This window comes from Mauremys mutica, chromosome 20 (assembly GCF_020497125.1).
Source record: "Mauremys mutica isolate MM-2020 ecotype Southern chromosome 20, ASM2049712v1, whole genome shotgun sequence".
Taxonomy (NCBI): domain Eukaryota; kingdom Metazoa; phylum Chordata; order Testudines; family Geoemydidae; genus Mauremys; species Mauremys mutica.
This window is the reverse complement of record NC_059091.1, coordinates 14,081,525-14,099,630: the sequence shown is the minus strand read 5'-3', so window position 1 is coordinate 14,099,630 and position 18,106 is coordinate 14,081,525. Positions and strand designations below refer to the sequence as shown.

Below are 18,106 nucleotides of genomic sequence, written 5' to 3'. Positions count from 1 at the left end.
AGTAGGGCCCAGCCTCTGGCTGCTTGATGGGGCAGGAAGAATATCTGAGCAAATAGCCCAGCTATTTCCCCCTCTGTAGACCCAGGGTTGAGCCCCCTGACCTTCCCCCTCTCTCACTGGGATGCTGTGATGAAGTTAATCCATGTTTCTGCAGTGTTTTGAGAGCCCCAGCTGGGGACACTATGGAAATACAAAGGATTTTGTACAGGAGGAGGGATAGCTCAGTGGTTTGAGCATTGGCCTGCTAAACCCAGGCTTGTAAGTTCAATTCTTGAGGGGGTCATTTAGGGAACTGGGGTAAAAATCTGGGGATTTGTCCTGCTTTGAGCAGGGGGGTGGACTAGATGATCTCCTGACGTCCCTTCCAACCCTAATATTCTATTATTTGTATAGGGAGAGGGTTAATGGTTTGAATGCAGTGTTATAAAGCAGCTGCTGATGATCCTCAGGGTAACCAGACAGCAAATGTGAAAAATCAGGACGGGGGTGAGGGGTAATAGGAGCCTATATAAGAAAAAGACCCAAAAATCAGGACTGTCCCTATAAAATTGGGACATCTGGTCACCCTACCAGGGCTGGATCTGCCCCTGAGCATCCACACGGGTGTGATCAGCTCCTGGAGTCTTCTCTCTATTAATCTGTTGCTCCTTTTCTCCCCCCACATTCCTTTTCTCCCCATTTCCACATCTCCTCCACCCCACAGAAATCGACGAGGACCGGCTCCCCAACCCATTGCTGAAGGTAGGTGCCTCCTTGTCTCACGAACCCTCCTCTGGTGGTTTGGAAGGGGCTGGCAGGCCTGCACACGGGCGCCCGTCAGGGGAGCCCATCGCGGTAGGACTCCTGCATGACTTGCATTTCCTAGCAGGAACATGCCTGAGTCTCATGTTCCTGGTCAGCCCAGAGCAGCAGGGCAGAGCGGTTCTGTGAATCGGCTCAGCCTAGCCTGATCCCTGGGCCCAGTAAGCCAAAAGCCTGCCATGCTTGGAGAACAGTGGTGTAGAGAGTGCAGACAAGGAGAGGCCACTGGGCTACTCCCAAGACCCGGCTCCCTTGGGTGACTCCAGACCTGAGCTAGCAGGCAGGAGAGACTGTGTGTGGGGGCAGGAGCAGGGGTATAGGAAGTGTGGGAGTCTGTGTGTGGTGTGTGAATGTGCACGTGCCTAGCTGTGGGGGAGTGGGCATGTGCGGGGGTGGGCGGGTGGGGGCTGTGGATGGGTGAGGGCCGTGGAAGCAGACAGACTGCGTGCACGGCTGTCAGGAAGGAATCTCGGTTCTCTCTGAGCTCCAGGAAGGATTTATATGAAATCTGTAACCAGTCCCCCATATGTCCCAGCTGTGACTGTAAAATGAGCCACACCCAGGAGGTGTCCTCATCAGCCCCCAGTCCCATCTGCAGGCAGCCCCCAGCCCTCCTAGCCACTCCACAAGCTCCCTCACCAAAGCTCTTCCAAAGGGGGGGGGAGTGAGAGTGCATGTGCACCTCTGGGTCCAGCGGGTTGTGAGGTGTCTGGGGATGCACTTGGGGCTGGAGGAGGGGGACGTACAGGATACCAGCGCTGCACTTGATTCATTGTAATTAGCCGATGTCTGGGGCCCCTTAGCTATAGCAGGGCTGCCAGCTGGTCATTGCTCCATTGGGATCCAGGTGGTGAGACCTCACTGCCCGCACACCCCTCTCCCTGTGTCACCCTCCCAGGCTGAACATGAGAATGTGGGCAGGTCCCAGCAGCAGGCGTTGCTCCATCCTGACCAAAAGCACCTGGGCATAGGTGGCAGGTTATATATGTTTGTGGTGCTCGAGCACCAGGAATATTCAGGGCCGGGTGCCCTGCTCCAGCAATATTTGGAGCTGGGTCTCTTCCTCCGGCCCTGCCTGGATCGGGCCCCGGCCCCCACGGGTCTCCCCCCGCCCCACCGCATCCCTACCTGGAGCAGGTCCCAGCCCCCGCCTGCCACCCCTCCCCCTGCGTGTCCCCCCCGCCGCGTCCCTGCCTGACAGAAAGCAGCGCGCGCCCCTCCCCTGCCTGCTTCTGCTGCCAGAGTAGGACGGCTCCCAGCAGAACAGCTGTCTTCTGCCCCAGGGTCCTAGCGCCCACCATTCACTACTGGCAGGGCAGGCTGCCCTTACCCTGCCCGTCTGCCCTAGCCCTGAGCCTTTCCAATGCCCCAAACCCTCATCCCCAGCCAGAGCCCTCATCCCCCTGCACCCTGATCCTCTGCCCCAGCCCTGAGCCCCCCCGCAGCATGAACCCCTCATCCTCAGCCCCAACCCTCATCCCCCCGCACCCTGATCCTCTGCCCCAGTCCTGAGCCCCCCCGCAGCATGAACCCCTCATCCTCAGCCCCAACCCTCATCCCCCCGCACCCTGATCCTCTGCCCCAGCCCTGAGCCCCCCCACAGCATGAACCCCTCATCCTCAGCCCCACAGCCCTCACCCCTGCACTCCCTCCTATCCCCAAACTCCCTCCCAGAGCATGCCCCCCTCCCAGATTGTGCACCACCTCCCCTTTCCCCCACACCCCTTCCCACCCCCAAACTCCCTCCCAGAGCCTGCACCCCTCACCCCTTCCTACACCCCCACCCCAGCCCAGAGCCTGCACCCAAACTCTGTCCCAAAGCCTGCACCCCTCACCCCCTCCTGCACACCCACCCCCTGCCCCAGCCCGGAGCCTGCACCCAGCACCCAAACTCCATCCCAAAGCCTGCACCCTGCACCCCTCCTGCACCCTAATCCCCAGCCCAGGACCTGCACCCCAGACCTCCCCCCCCCCAACCCTCCCAGAGCCTTAGACAGGTGGGGGCAGAGTTTGGGGGGCCGGAGTTGGGGGGCGGGTTCTGGGCACCACCAAAATTTCTACAAACTTGCCACCCATGACCCTGGGACCTGTGTTGTGGGGAGCGGGGGGCAGTGTGCCCTGTTCTGTGCCTGCTGGATGCCAGCCCCACTCCCCAGCGAACTACCAATGCAGCCGCTGGCGCCTCCGGCTCTGGTTGCTCTAGTGCCATGCAGTATCCTGTTGTGACCTGGCCTTCCCTCTCTTTGCAGCCGGGTCTGTCCATGTCACCCAGACAAAGGAAGAAGGTCCCCCGCACGACCCCCACCATGAAAGGTACCGTGGCACTACCTCCGCTTCACACTGCTGTTGGGAGGCATGAGGACATGCAGCGGGCACATCTCACGCCTGGTTCTCTCTGGGAAATGCTTCTGTCCTCTCATGCTTCCTTCATCCACCCCATCTTCCATCTCACATTCCCTCCCTCTCCCTCTGAGCCTTGCTCCATTTCCCTGCCAACTGCCCCCTTTGTCCTCCCCCAGTCTTGTCCCGTGTTCATGCCTGCCAACATCTGGCAGTAGGGGCCTCTGGAGAGACCTCTGAACTGGGGGAGCAGAGGATAGGCGCTTGCTTGTATTCATTCTGCACTCAGGGAAAGAACAGCCCCGTTCCCCTCCTGACACTTACCAGCCAGCGAGCAGTTGGTGTTATATAATGCAGGGGAGTCCTGCCCATTTCACTGCAGGCTGCTATTGTGCTCACAGGCCAGTGTGCCTTCCCCCATTCTAAAGACGGGGTCACTCGAAGGTCTGGGAAGTGGGTGTGGGTGTGGGTATCTGGGGCATCGCCTCCAGCTTGAGGTGTCTGGAGCTGTGAGCTGGGCTTGGATCCATTTTGAACACTGATTAAGCACACTGGGTTGCTAAACTCAGTAGCCATGTGGCTTGACGGTGTGTCCCAGTTCCACTCCACGGTTGATGATGCAGCAGCTAACATGTCTGTGGAGTTATTTTTAAATGAATAATTGTGTTGCTAGCAGTATAAGAAAAGAAGGCAGTGAGCTAAGTGTGTGCTCTGAGCTTTCAAGCTAAACAGTACTAGGCATAACCTGATCTCGGATGAGTGCCCAAGGGGAGCTCAGGTGCTGCAGCAGAAGTGAGGTTGGTGATGCCATAGGGGGCGCTCTGCCCTCTGAACCTGTGTTGGTGGGGGGGTGCAGATACCCTGGTGTTGTTCTCAGGGGGTGAAGCTCTGACATTTCACCTCAAACACGGCTACAATAAATCCACCCTCTGGCTTTTGTTCTTCCTCTCCTCCCTACATACATGGTTGTGTCGCATTGCAGTGAGACTGTTGAACAGCTGCTGTGCTCCACCCCAAAGGTGGCTGCATTTCAGTGTGCGGAGGGCCGGAGAGGGGTGGAGGGATTCCTGTGAGGATCTCCAGGTGAAAGGTGCTGTAGAAAGGATAAGTCAATAAGGGACTTGCAGAGCCCGGTGCCTTTCCTGACTCAGACCCTCCCAGTCCATCTGCAGTGAGCACCTCACCAATTGCAGCCAGCAGAGCAGCAGGGGATCCGCATGGCCCCCTCCCCACCTGGTCACGGACTTTGATCCCTTCAGCGCCTTGTCTGCTGCAGTTGCCCCCAATGTCCTCCCTGCTGCCTCCCAGCATATGGGACCTCAGCCCCTCTCCAAGTCCATCTCAGGACTGGGCTGTCGTCTTTGTTTCTAACACCCCCCTGCTTTGCCCTCCCTCCCCTGGGGCCTGGAGCTCCTGAAGCTCAGTCACTTTTCAGCAGTCATCTCTCTCTACTGCCTGCCCTCCCATCACCGGGAATCGGCCTCCTCTGTCCCTTGGCAGGGCCCAGCCATTGTTGGCACAAGAACCTTTTCCACAGCTCATTGCCTCTCTCCACCTCATGCCCTGTCCCTCTCATCTTCCCCTCCGCGGAGAACCTGGCTGTGCACTGGCCTCACCCTGCTGCGTCCCTCCCTCTGCTGGGCTGCGCTGGGCTGGCTGACCCTGTACGTGTTCAGGGGCACGGGGGCCTAGACTCATGGACCACGGAGCTACTGCCACTGTCCTGATAGACAGGACATAGGGGTTAAAACCATCTTGTCATCTCACCCTGCTCACACCCAGTCGCCACCAGGGGATCCGCACCAGGTCTGACCCGGGGCAACTCAGTGCCAGGGACGGGCACCGGAGGGGAGAGGATCAGCACTGGGAATGGGCAAAGAGTGACTCAGTGCTGGAGACAGGCCCAGACAGATCAGCACCGGCTCTAACCAGGGTGGCTTAGCACTGGGGGCAGGCCTGGGGGCTATCAGGATCAGGTCTGACCTGGGGTGACCCAGCGCTGGATGTACTGTGCCCCGCATTGGAGAGACACTGGGCATGTGTCCACATGTCTGATTACCCACGTGGGCCAGGAGTTCCCCCTTTAGCCCCAAGCCCCCATGCGTTGCTCATCCCCGGCCTTTCTCTCCCCTGCAGAGCTCCAGATGATGGTGGAGCACCACCTGTGCAAGCAGCAGGCGGAGGAGGAGGATGCCAGCATGGGGAGCCAGGAGCCACACAGCCCTGGGTGCTGCCACCACGGTAACACAGACCCCAGCCACAGCCCCGGGGGAACCTGCCCCCTTGCCCAGGCCAAGACCAGGCTGGAGTCTCAGGAGGGCAACCATGCTGGACCAGATGGGAGTGAGTATAACATGGACACGCAGGAAAGATATTAGGGTGTCCCCAGTGATGTCCTCGGTTGGACAGAGTCCATCCCTGGGCACCTGCCCCCTCTGTGTGCCCTGCTCTGCGCCAGGCCCGTTCCCCCCCTTCTCCATTGTCTGGCACCTAGTGCCTGTGCCTCACTCGCACCAGAGCCCGGCACGTGTAACACGCAGCCTGCTGCGCACACGCTGGTGTCAGTGCCGCTGCCACAAGCAGATCAGCAGGAGCTGAGCCCCGAGGCAAAACCTGCAGCTCATCCAGCCTCCGAGCTCAACCCAGGCTCCTCCAGACTCTGGGGCAGGCGGCAGCCTCCAGCTGTGGGGAGTTTGGGGAGGAGCCCAGCCTGGCTGCTCTATCCCATGTCTGCTCCCAGCTCCCAGGAAGTTTGGGCCCGTGGGTGATTTGCTTTGTGTCCCTGGGCCTGCATGTCCCTCTCTGTCTCAGGTACATCACCATGGTATCGAGGTGCCTCTTTATGCATTTACCCTCCCAGCCCCCTGGGGAGATGGGCAGGATTATCCGCCCCAGGGAACAGGAGGGGACCTGCGGCAAGAGAGGGTTTTACCTCCCCAGGAGATACCCCCATCAGCCCCGCCCATGAGCTCAGTTCAGCTGGGATCATCCCTGGCCCCCTGACCCTAGAATTGGAAACCTCCCATCCTGTACTGCAAGGAGGCATTTACCATAAATACCCTCATAAAGCCCACATGCAAAGCACACAATATTCAGCCAGGCTGAGCCCTCAAAGCCTGCAAAGGAGCAGCTGAGGGAGTGGAAACATAGTGCCTGTTACCCTGACAACAGCTTTCGCTTAGCAGCAGGGCTTTAGGTGTGGAAATTCCCATGACATATCTCAGTAATAACCTTAGCTCTGACCCACAAGCCCCAACCTCCTTGTGCCCCGCACTGGTGCCATGTGGGGCAACCCCCCTTTTCTCTGCCCCCTGCCTCATGCTACCCTCTCCCCATGGTGCCCCCCACTTCCATGCTCCTCCTGCCACCTTCAGTGTGTCCTGCTTCCCCGCCCCATTGGCTAAGTGAAGCCATGTCTTCGAGAGGCTGTGGGAACGAGGTGGAAGGCAAAGGCCTTGGGTCCGATGGCGAAGAGAAAGGCTCTGCAGCAGCCATGGGAACATTGGCCTCTAGTGCTCACAGGGAGAAGCTGCAGCTACCCATCGATGCCACCAGCCACTGAACAGGCCGAGCGATGGACCCAGATGGACCTTGCCTCTCACAAGGCAAGAGGCTCAGCAGTGACTTGCCCAGATCAGCGCTATTGGCGAGCGCACGGGAGAGCAGCTGGGGCTCTGGATGCTCCAAGGAGCCATGATGCAGCTGGGGGAAATGCTTTAATCTCTTCCTGGTCTGATGCACTGGAGCAGCCCTTTAACAAATTCCTCCAAAACCCTCATCAAATATTTACCATGAAATTCTGTCCCCCTCCCAGCAGCCTGCAAAGGACACACCCACATCATTGACTCCAGAGCAACTGATGCAGCCAAACGAGAACCGGTTCCCCAGCTTCTCACTGGCTTTCTGATTTGTGCTGCTTTGCCTAAGTGCAGGACAGATGCACAGACACCACAGACTCTCCTGCAGTTTCTGGGGCAGAGGGGATGCTGCTGGAGTGGGAGACAGAACGCCTGGGTTCTACCCCTGGCTCTGTGTGACTTTGAGCAGGTATCATCCCCTCTCCGTGCCTCAGCTGCCCCTTCAGTATTGCAGGGAGATGATCACTCCCTGCTTGACATGGGGCTGAAAGCGAATATCTTCAAAGGACTTCGAGATCTGCACAGGGCTCTTTTTCTCTCTCTGTCTATCCTTCCCTATCTACTCTTCCATCAACAGCATGGCTACCCCATCATGGCATCATTGCTCTATGGCAGCATGTCCATTAGTCATTTCATTGTCCCCAGGGGCCCACATCCTTCAAGGACTTGTGATGGGGAAGCAAACAGACACACGGGCTTTGCAGAGGAGTCTAAATCCAATTTTTCTTTACTGTACATAGCACAAAAATTACCCAGAGCTAGACAAATTAATAACACATCTGGATGCATTTCCCTGCCTCACTTTCCTCACCATTGTGGAGCATTCTCTGGACTTCTCTAAGGAGCACAAATACCTCCTTCTGCACATGGCTTCTCCTCCAGAGCATGAAGTCTTCTCTTATTCCTGCAGCCAGCTTCCTTCTGCTTCTTGTCTCAAATGGCCAGTGAGAGACCTTTTCTCTTATAACCCCTGGCCCCCCTTTGTCATGTGACCTCCCAATCAGCCTCATCTGGTGCGCCTTGGGCAGCAGCCATCTCCTTGTTCACAGGCGCTCCATTTGAACAGAAAATCATCAAAGTTTAATGACCCTCCTTTGTTAGCCCTGTGCCAGGACATGAATTTCTCCAGTCAGCTCCTGTGCATTTTAGCTCCATATGGAGACAAGTGGCGCCACAGACACCCAACATTCAAAGTGGAGTCTGCAGCGTGTAACAGATACCCATAAAGTTTCCAAAATCAAACAGAATTCATAAGCTGTGCACAGAGAGACAAGGTGGGGGAGGTAAATGATTTTATTGCACCAACTTCTGTTGGTGAGAGAGAAGCTTTCGAGCTGCACAGAGCTCTTCTTCAGGGCTGGGAAACGTGCCCAGAGTGTCACAGCTAAATACAAGATGGAACAGATTGTTTAGTGAAAGTAAAAACATATTTCAAGGGATTATTCAAGGTGAAGTGACATGGGGGGAAGTCATGGGAGGGAAGGACAGGGGGAAGGCAGCTTGGGTGAGGGGGTTGTTAGTGGGCTACAGATTGTTGTAATAAGCCATAAATCCAGTGTCTCTCTTCAGTCCATGGTATTTAGTGTCTAGCAAAGTTATGAATTTAAGCTCCCAGGTTCATCTTTTGAAGGGGTTGTCGAGATTTCCTTGGAGGATGAGGGCTGAGAGGTCAGGTATAGAGTGATCGTTTTGTGCAAAGTGCTCACCCTGAGGTGATGTGCTGTTTTTCTCTTTCATCATTTTCCTGTGTGAGTTTGTTCGAGAGCGCAGTGATTGTCTGGTTACACCCGCATCGTTATTACTGTGGCATTTAGTGCACTGGATGAGGTGCCCCACATGTTCTGATAGGCATGTTCTGGGACCCCTGGATCTTGAAATGTGTGTTGTGGCGGGTATTGATCATCATAGCAGTGAAGATATGTCTAAGGTTTTGCAACTGTTGTTCGGGCAGGGTCTGGTGCCACTTTGAATTGGTGGGTCCTGGTCTTCTTGCTTCTGATGATGAGCTGGGAGAGGCTGGGGGTGAGGGGGGGGGTGAAGGCCAGAAGAAGGCATTCAGGAAAGATTTCTTTCAGGACATGTTCCCCATCGAGTATGGGCTGTAATTTTTTAATGATGCCCCAAACGGGTTCTAGTGTGGGATGGGAGGTGACAGCTAGGGCTGTGTGGATGGAGGGAGTTTTATTTCCATATGCTCTTTAGGGTATCTGGGTGGCCCATTCCAGGATGTGATCTACTTCTTTGATGGAGTGTCCTTGTTTGGGGAAGGCAGTTTTAAATACACCACAAAACCAATGATATACCTGATACACAGCAATGATATTTTCATACTCTAGACAGGTGGCCTAAACTCGCTCATAGATTTCCACCACAATTTCAACAACCTCCATCCATCCATTAAACTCTCTCTAGAAAACTCTCACACCAGTATCAACTTCCTGGATATCACGCTCTGCTTCAGCAATGGAACCCTACAAGCAACTATATACAAAAAAACCACAGATCACCACACTTTGTCTACGCTACAAATTTCTTCAATATAACTTTGAAATAATCCACATCCCTGAGCAACATAAGTTACAACGACCTAAGAGCCAGGGTAGACACTGCTATGTTGGTGGGAGAGCTTCTCCTGCCGACAGAGCTACCGCCTCTTGTGGGAAGTGGAGTAATTAAGACAATAGAAGAGCTCTCTCCCATCAGCTTAGAGTCTGACTTGTGTCCATTTATCCTTTTATGTAGGGATTGTCCAGTAGAGGGGCATTGCTGGCATATGATGGCATATATAACATTGATGGACGTGCAAGTGAATGAACCAGTGATGTTGTGGCTGATCTGGTTAGGTTCTGTGATGGTGTCGCTGGTGTAGATATGTGGGCAGAGTTGGCATCGAGGTTTGTTGCATGGATCGGTTCCTGAGTTAGAGTGACTATGGTGCGGTGTGTGGTTGCTGGTGAGAATATGCTTAAGGTTGGCGGGTTGTCTGTGGGTGAGGACTGGCCTGCCTCCCAAGGCCTGTGAAAGTGAGGGATCGTTGTCCAGGATGGGTTGTAGATCACTGATGATGCATTGGAGAGGTTTTAGCTGAGGACTGTAGGTGATGGCCAGTGGAGTCCTGTTGGTTTCTTTCTTGGGCTTGTCTTGCAGCAGGAGGCTTCTGGGTACACGTCTGGCTCTGTTGATTTGTTTCCTTATTTCCTCGCATGAGTATCGTAGTTTTGAGAATGCTTGGTGAAGATCTTGTAGGTGTTGGTCTCTGTCTGAGGGGTTGGAGCAATTGCGGTTATACCTTAGTGCTTGGCTGTAGACAATGGATTGTGTGGTGTGTCTGGGATGGAAGCTGGAGGCATGAAGGTAGGCATAGCGGTCGGTGGGTTTTCGGTATAGGGTGGTGTTAACCTGACCGTCACTTATTTGTACCGTGGTGTCTAGAAAGTGGACCTAGTTAGATATTAGGAATGACAATATACAAAAACCTGTAGGAGAACACTTCGACCTTCCTGGACACACAATAGCAGATTTAAAGGTAGCCATCCTGCAGCAAAAAAGCTTCAGGACCAGACTCCAAAGGGAAACTGCTGAACTTCAGTTCATTTGCAAATTTGACACTATCAGCTCAGGATTAAACATAAGAACATAAGAACAGCCGTACCGGGTCAGACCAAAGGTCCATCTAGCCCAGTATCTGTCTACCAACAGCGGCCAATGCCAGGTGCCCCAGAGGGAGTGAACCTAACAGGCAATGATCAAGTGATCTCTCTCCTGCCATCCATCTCCATCCTCTGACGAACAGAGGCTAGGGACACCATTCTTACCCATCCTGGCTAATAGCCATTTATGGACTAAGCCACCATGAATTTATCCAGTTCCCTTTTAAACGCTTTTATAGTCCTAGCCTTCACAACCTCCTCAGGTAAGGAGTTCCACAAGTTGGCTGTGTGCTGTTTGAAGAACTTCCTTTTATTTGTTTTAAACCTGCTGCCTATTAATTTCATTTGGTGACCCCCTAGTTCTTGTATTATGGGAATAAGTAAATAACTTTTCCTTATCCACTTTCTCAACATCACTCATGATTTTATATACCTCTATCATATCCCCCCTTAGTCTTCTCTTTTCCAAGCTGAAGAGTCCTAGCCTCTTTAATCTTTCCTCGTATGGGACCCCTAATCATTTTAATTGCCCTTTTCTGAACCTTTTCTAGTGCTAGAATATCTTTTTTGAGGTGAGGAGACCACATCTGTACACAGTATTCGAGATGTGGGCGTACCATGGATTTATATAAGGGCAATAATATATTCTCAGTCTTATTCTCTATCCCCTTTTTAATGATTCCTAACATCCTGTTTGCTTTTTTGACCGCCTCTGCACACTGCGTGGACATCTTCAAAGAACTATCCACGATGACTCCAAGATCTTTTTCCTCACTCGAATGACTGTGAATGGCTAGCCAACTACAAAAGCAGTTTCTCCTCCCTTGGTGTTCACATCTCAACTGCTAGAAGAGGGCCTCATCCTCCCTGATTGAACTAACCTCGTTATCTCTAGACTGATTCTTGCCTGCATATTTATACCTGCCTCTGGAAATTTCCACCACATGCGTCTGACGAAGTGGGTATTCACCCATGAAAGCTCATGCTCCAATACATCTGTTAGTCTATAAGGTGCCACAGGACTCTTTGTCGCTTTTTACAGATCCAGACTAACACGGCTACCCCTCTGAGACTTTCTTTCTAAAGGCAATCATAACATCATAGAAGGCGATCATAACATGTGGGGCACCTCATCCCGTGCACTAAATGCCACAGTAACAATGACATGGGTGCAACCAGACAATCACTGTGCTCTCCAATGAACTCACACAGGAAAATGATAAAAGACAAGAACATCCTGTCACCTGTGGATGAACACTTTTCATAAAATGATCACTCTATATCTGACCTCTCAGTAGTGTTGCCACCCATCCAGCTTTTACCCAGACACTCCGGTTGTGGGCTTCTGTGTCCAGGTGCCATTTAGGGATGCCAGGTGTCCTGTTTTCAACCAGAAAGTCCAGTCAAAAAGGGGATCTGACAACCCTAAATGGCACCCTAACTAAAAGTCCAGTTACCACAGGGCGGGAGTTAACCCACGCCAGCCCCTCATCAACCGTGACTGCCTCCTACCTGCATGCAGGCTCCTTGAGAGGATCCAGCGAGCAATGCAAGGAGGAAGGGAGAGGAGCAGGCGAAGAGGGCAGGACCTGGGGGAAGAGGCAGGGACAGGCCTTGGGACTCCAGTTATAGGCAATTAGAAAGGTGGCAATGCTACTTCTCAGTCCTCATCCTCAAAAGAAACCTGCTCAACCCCTTCAAAAGATGAGTTTAAAGACGAGTGGGAGTTTAAATTCCTAACTTTGCTAGACACTAAAAATCATGAACTGACAAGAGACACTGGATTTATGGCTTATTACAACAATCTGTAACCCACTAACCATCCCCCCCAGCTGCCTTCCCTGCTACGATTGGAGAGGTGTTAACAAGCCACTTCACCTTGAATGGGCCCTTGAAATATGTGTTAACTCCTTGTGCTAAAGAATCTGTTCCACTTTGTATTTAAGCTGTGACTCCCAGCCCTGAAGAAGAGCTCTGTGTGGCTGGAAAGCTTCTCTCTCTTACCAACAGAAACTGGTCCAACAAAAGATATTACCTCCCCTACCTTGTCTCTCTAATATCCTGGGACCGACACAGCTACAACACCACTGCATGTCAGCTGTACGTAGACAGCTTCCCTAAATCATCCCGCCTGCATTTGGTCCTGGCATTCCTGGCCCCCTGTGGTCACCACTGAGGATTGGACCTGGGATTTCTAAAGCACTAAAAGCCCCATTTCAGCTAACAGGATAATAGTTGGAAGTGGTAGTAGATTTTTATCCTCTTAAATGACTCAGCCACTAGAGGGGGGACTCAGAACACTGGGCTGGGGGACTGGGCTGCAGTGGCTCTGAGGGGGTACCTGCCCCCTCCCTTCCATTCTGAAAAGCCCTATCAGGTCCCTGGAACAAGGGAGCCACTTAGGGCAGCACTGAAGGGCTCCATAGCCTATGTTAGGGGCTACGCTGGATAGAGGAGGCACAAGCCCCTGACCCTATTTCTTGGCATCAGGGCCTACCAGGGGGGCAGTCTAGCTCAAAGAGCTTTGTGCAGGGCAGCCCAGATCCCTTGGTACTCATGAGAACAGTGTCCAGCCCACATAAAGTCATGTCCCAGTGACCGCCACACAGTCACGTCTCCGTGGCAGCCTCTGTCTGCATGGGAAGGAGGTGGCACGCTAAGGCAGGCTGAGTCGGGAACGTCCTGCAGCATGGAGATCCCAGGGGCAGGCCACGATGGGAACGTCCTGCAGGGCGAAGACCCCTGGGGCAGGCCCCGTAGGCAATGTCCTGCAGGGCAAAGATCCCTGGGGCAGGACACGTCAGGCATGTCCTGCAGCATGGAGATCCCTGGGGAAAGTTGCATTGGGAACGTCCCGTAGGGCAAAGATCCCTGGGGAAGGTAGGGTGACCAGACAACAAATTTGAAAAATCGGGACGGGGGTGGTGGGTAATAGGAGCCTATATAAGAAAAAGATCCAAAAATCAGGACTGTCCCTATAAAATCGGGACATCTGCTCACCCTAGGGGAAGGCCACGTCAGGAACGTCCTGTAGGGCAAAGATCCCTGCGGCAGGCCACGTCGGGTATGTCCTGCAGCGTGGAGATCCCTGGGGCAGGCCGCGTCGGGAACATCCTGTAGAGGAAAGATCCCTGGGGCAGGCCACGTTGGGTATGTCCTGCAGCGTGGAGATCCCTGGGGAAGGCCGTGTCAGGCACATCCTGCAGCGTGGAGATCCCTGGGGAAGGCCGCGTTGGGAACGTCCTGTAGGGCAAAGATCCCTGGAGCCGGCCACATCGGGCACATCCTGCAGCGTGGAGATCCCTGGGGAAGGCCACGTCGGGCACGTCCTGTAGGGCAAAGATCTCGGGGGCAGGCTACATCGGGCACATCCTGCAGCGTGGAGATCCCTGGGGAAGGCCGCGTTGGGAATGTCCTGTAGGGCAAAGATCCCTGGAGCCGGCCACGTCGGGCACGTCCTCCAGCGTGGAGTTCCCTGAGGCAGGCCGCATTGGGAACGTCCTGTGGGGGGCGGGGTTGCACCTTGGAGCAGGCCATGTTGAACCCCGTGCTCATGTTCCTTGGGCCTATTTTGGGGGAGGAGGTGACCGTATGGGGAGGAGGTGACCAGCTCTCTGTGGAGAAAGAAGTAGTTTGGGGCTATTTAGGAAAGCTGGACGAGCACAAGTCCATGGGGCCGGATGCGCTGCATCCGAGGGTGCTAAAGGAGTTGGCCGATGAGATTGCAGAGCCATTGGCCATTATCTTTGAAAAATCATGGCGATCGGGGGAGGTCCCGGATGACTGGAAAAAGGCTAATGTAGTGCCCATCTTTAAAAAAGGGAAGAAGGAAGATCCAGGGAACTACAGGCCAGTCAGTCTCACCTCAGTCCCTGGAAAAATCATGGAACAGGTCCTCAAGGAATCAATCCTGAACCACTTAAAGGAGGGGAAAGTGATCAGGAACAGTCAGCATGGATTCACCAAGGGCACGTCATGCCTAACTAACCTAATTGCCTTCTATGATGAGATAACCAGCTCTGTGGATGAGGGGAAAGCAGTGGATGTGCTATTTCTGGACTTTAGCAAAGCTTTTGATACAGTCTCCCACAGTATTCTTGCCAGCAAGTTAAAGAAGTCTGGGCTGGATGAATGGACGGTAAGGTGGATAGAAAACTGGCTAGATGGTCGGGCTCAACGGGTAGTGATCAATGGTTCCATGTCTAGTTGGCAGCCAGTATCAAGTGGAGTGCCCCAAAGGTCGGTGCTGGGGGCCGGTTTTATTCAATATCTTCATTAACGATCTGGAGGATGGTGTGGACTGCACCCTTAGCAAGTTTGCAGATGACACTAAACTGGGAGGAGTGGTTGATATGCTGGAGGGTAGGGATAGGATACAGAGGGACCTAGACAAATTAGAGGATTGGGCCAAAAGAAATCTGATGAGGTTCAACAAGGACAAGTGCAGAGTCCTGCACTTAGGACGGAAGAATCCCATGCACTGCTACAGACTAGGGACCGAATGGCTGGGCAGCAGTTCTGCAGAAAAGAACCTAGGGGTTACGGTGGACGAAAAGCTGAATATGAGTCAGTGTGCCCTTGTTGCCAAGAAGGCTAATGGCATTTTGGGTTGTATAAGTAGGGGCATTTCCAGCAGATCGAGGGATGTGATCATTCCCCTCTACTCAGCACTGGTGAGGCCTCATTTGGAGTACTGTGTCCAGTTTTGGGCCCCACACTACAAGAAGGATGTGGACAAATTGGAGAGAGTCCAGCGGAGGGCAACACAAATGATTAGGGGGCTGGAGCACATGACTTATGAGGAGAGGCTGAGGGAACTGGGATTGTTTAGTCTGCAGAAGAGAAGAATGAGGGGGGATTTGATAGCTGCTTTCAACTACCTGAAAGGGGGTTCCAAAGAGGATGGATTTAGACTGTTCTCAGTGGTAGAAGATGACAGAACAAGGAGTAATGGTCTCAAGTTGCAGAGGGGGAGGTTTAGGTTGGACATTAGGAAAAACTTTTTCACTAGGAGGGTGGTGAAACACTGGAATGGGTTACCTAGGGAGGTAGTGGAATCTCCTTCCTTAGAGGTTTTTAAGGTCAGGCTTGACAAAGCCCTGGCTGGGATGATTTAGTTGGGTTTGGTCCTGCTTTGAGCAGGGGGTTGGACTAGATGACCTCCTGAGGTCCCTTCCAACCCTGAGATTCTATGATTCTATTTTGTGCAGAGGAAGAATCAACAGGAGCTTGTGCAAAAAGCGAAGACAATGGAAGGCCAGGACTGTCCTCAGAGAAGCAGAGCGTGCATATACTACCAAAGGACCCCTCAGGCAAGCAGGTGCCTGCAAGTGACTAGGTAGGAACCCATGGGAGGCTGGGGCAGGAATCATAGAATCATAGACGATTAGGGTTGGATGAGACCTCAGGAGATCATCTAGTCCAATCTCCTGCTCAAAGCAGGACCAATCCCAACTAAATCTAACCTGAACAGGCTGACCCGAGCAGACCTCAGCTGAATAGTGCATGGTGCTGCCATATGACAGAGCAGGGAGAGAGAGGGGGTGTTTGGAGATAGATTGATCAACAAACTGATGAGAATTCCAAGAGGACCCAGATACTGGGGCTGGCAGCACAGGCAGAGGGGAGAGAAGTTAAAAGCTGCCAGGTCTGGCTTGGCTCTGCAGTCACTGGATGGGGACAGGAAACGCACAAGGATCTGGAGGGTGTGACCAGCCAGGTGCCAGGAGCAGAATTGCTCAGGGTGGAACATGAGGTAGTGAGGAGGAAAGGGCTGATATTCGGAAAGGGACTGAGCATGAGGAACAGCTTTATGAGCATGGGAATCCCATGGGCTGTGAGTTTCTTTGCCCAGGGGCGTGGTAATGGGTGTGGGGCTCGACTGACCCCTCTGGGCTTGGCTCACAGCTCTCCCGTTGGCTGATGCCGATGTTTTTCCCTGGACACAGGAGCTTTAGACTGACTGTCCCGTGTGGCCCATTCATAATGCACGTGGTCACCAGGGGGTGCCACTGCACTGCCCTACGAGAGTGCCCCGAGAGCCACTTTTTAAATCCACAAGGTTCTTTTTTGGCTCATCTCAGCTGCCCCCGAACTCTGGCTCCATGTGGTGCCTATGGGATAAAATGGAGACAGGTGCCTACTCCACACATGCCACCACCACAGTTATTGCTACTGGTCCCCTCCTGAGCAGCCCCAGCAGCCAGGCCAAGGAGCAGATGAGCCCTGGAGTCTGAACCTCAACTCAGGCTGGGTCTTGGGGCTCACCCTCTGGGCTCTAAGGGGTGACATTATTTGACTCAGGCTGGACACCTCCCTACCACCCTTGGCAGCCTTAACTCTGCCCCTAGTAATGCCACCCTGCCCTCACCCCTTCTGCTCTCAGCTCTGCACTGAATCACCCTACCAGCACAGCCAGTGACTGTCCCAACCCTCCTCAATCTCTAGTGCTGGGGGACCATTGTCTGGGGAACAGGTGCGTGCACACTAAGGAAATGGGCAGAGTTAAGGTTACAGGGCGTGGCCTGTGGTGTTCAGTAGCCATGCCAATGGGAGGGCATGTGCCTGTAGGGGGAGGAGCAGCAGGATGAACTGAGAGGCAGCTTGGCTTTTCATTGCCTTACTTTTGTGGGTTCATAGTGTGGGTCCCAACCCCAATGTTTGTTGTGTTAATACCCTCCTGTAGGTGGCGCTCTGTTCCAGGTGTGAGTGGTGTTTCAAGGACAGAGGCAGGGCGACGCGGCGGGGAGGAAGGAAGAAGGAAGATCACTGGGGTGGGGTGGGGGGATTTAATGATTGTTTTCTAAGATTACAATGGCTGTTTGGATGTTTGTGATTTTTTTTTACTGCCGTAGAGAAGACGCCCTGGAGTGGGAAGGTAAAGGCTGAAATCTGGTCCCACCAGCCCTTCCTGGCTCATGGTGGATGGGGCAGCCCAGCACAAATGGGGCATTTCACAGTAAACACAATGATCCTGGGCGGGATTGACAGTGCTGGGCGTGGACATGTAATTCCAGGCAGAGTCCAGAGAGGGTGAGATCCCCCCTCGCACAACCCAGCCCAGCCCCGGACCTCACACCCTGCATGAGACCAGAGCGGGAGTGTAGGAATGGCTGGGTCTTGTGCCAGGCCACCCCCGAGCTCCCCTCACCCAACTGACATGTGGTGAAGCTACGACCTGCCCTGTCCACACTGGGGGTTTGAAGCATGTTGTCAATCATGGTTTAAACACACCTTTGTGCTAGTGTGGACAAGCCCAAGGAGCGCAGCACCTAGGAGGACACCCCTTTCTTCCCAGCCAGATGGGAACCCCCTGCAGCCAGAACCCCAGTGCTTCCCCCTCGCCCTGGGTCTGACCAGGGTCTTTAACCCTACAAGACTCCTGCCATCCTCAGCCAGATCCCAGGACAAGTGGGCCAAGCTGGGCCCAGGATCTGCTGATCCCAGGGCAAGCTTGGGATGTGAGCATGCATCGTGCCCCAAGCCTGGCAGTGCTGCATGCCCGGCTGCCCTTGCCCCTGTCCAGCGGTGCAGGAGGCTGAGCCCTGCCCGGTGTGTCTGTCATCGCCTGCACTCAGCCCTCTACAAGCCCCCGTCGTCACCACAGCTTTGGCTGTCCGGAGCACCAAACCTCTCGTGTCAATCAATAAACTGATCTCATGTCAGCGCCTGCTGCTC

At 53.9% G+C, this 18,106-nt stretch overlaps 1 protein-coding gene across 1 annotated transcript in view; it reads left to right on the top strand.

The window, feature by feature from the left end:
- Window positions 1–18,106, top strand: part of PPP1R1A (protein phosphatase 1 regulatory inhibitor subunit 1A) — a 68,577-nt gene extending 50,471 nt beyond the window's left edge. The window contains exons 3-7 of the mRNA XM_044995654.1: window positions 704–741; window positions 3,051–3,114; window positions 5,278–5,484; window positions 15,640–15,767; window positions 17,115–18,106. Coding sequence (XP_044851589.1) covers window positions 704–741; window positions 3,051–3,114; window positions 5,278–5,484; window positions 15,640–15,767 — 437 coding nt within the window. The 3' untranslated portion in view covers window positions 17,115–18,106. The remainder of the gene's footprint in view (window positions 1–703; window positions 742–3,050; window positions 3,115–5,277; window positions 5,485–15,639; window positions 15,768–17,114) is intronic.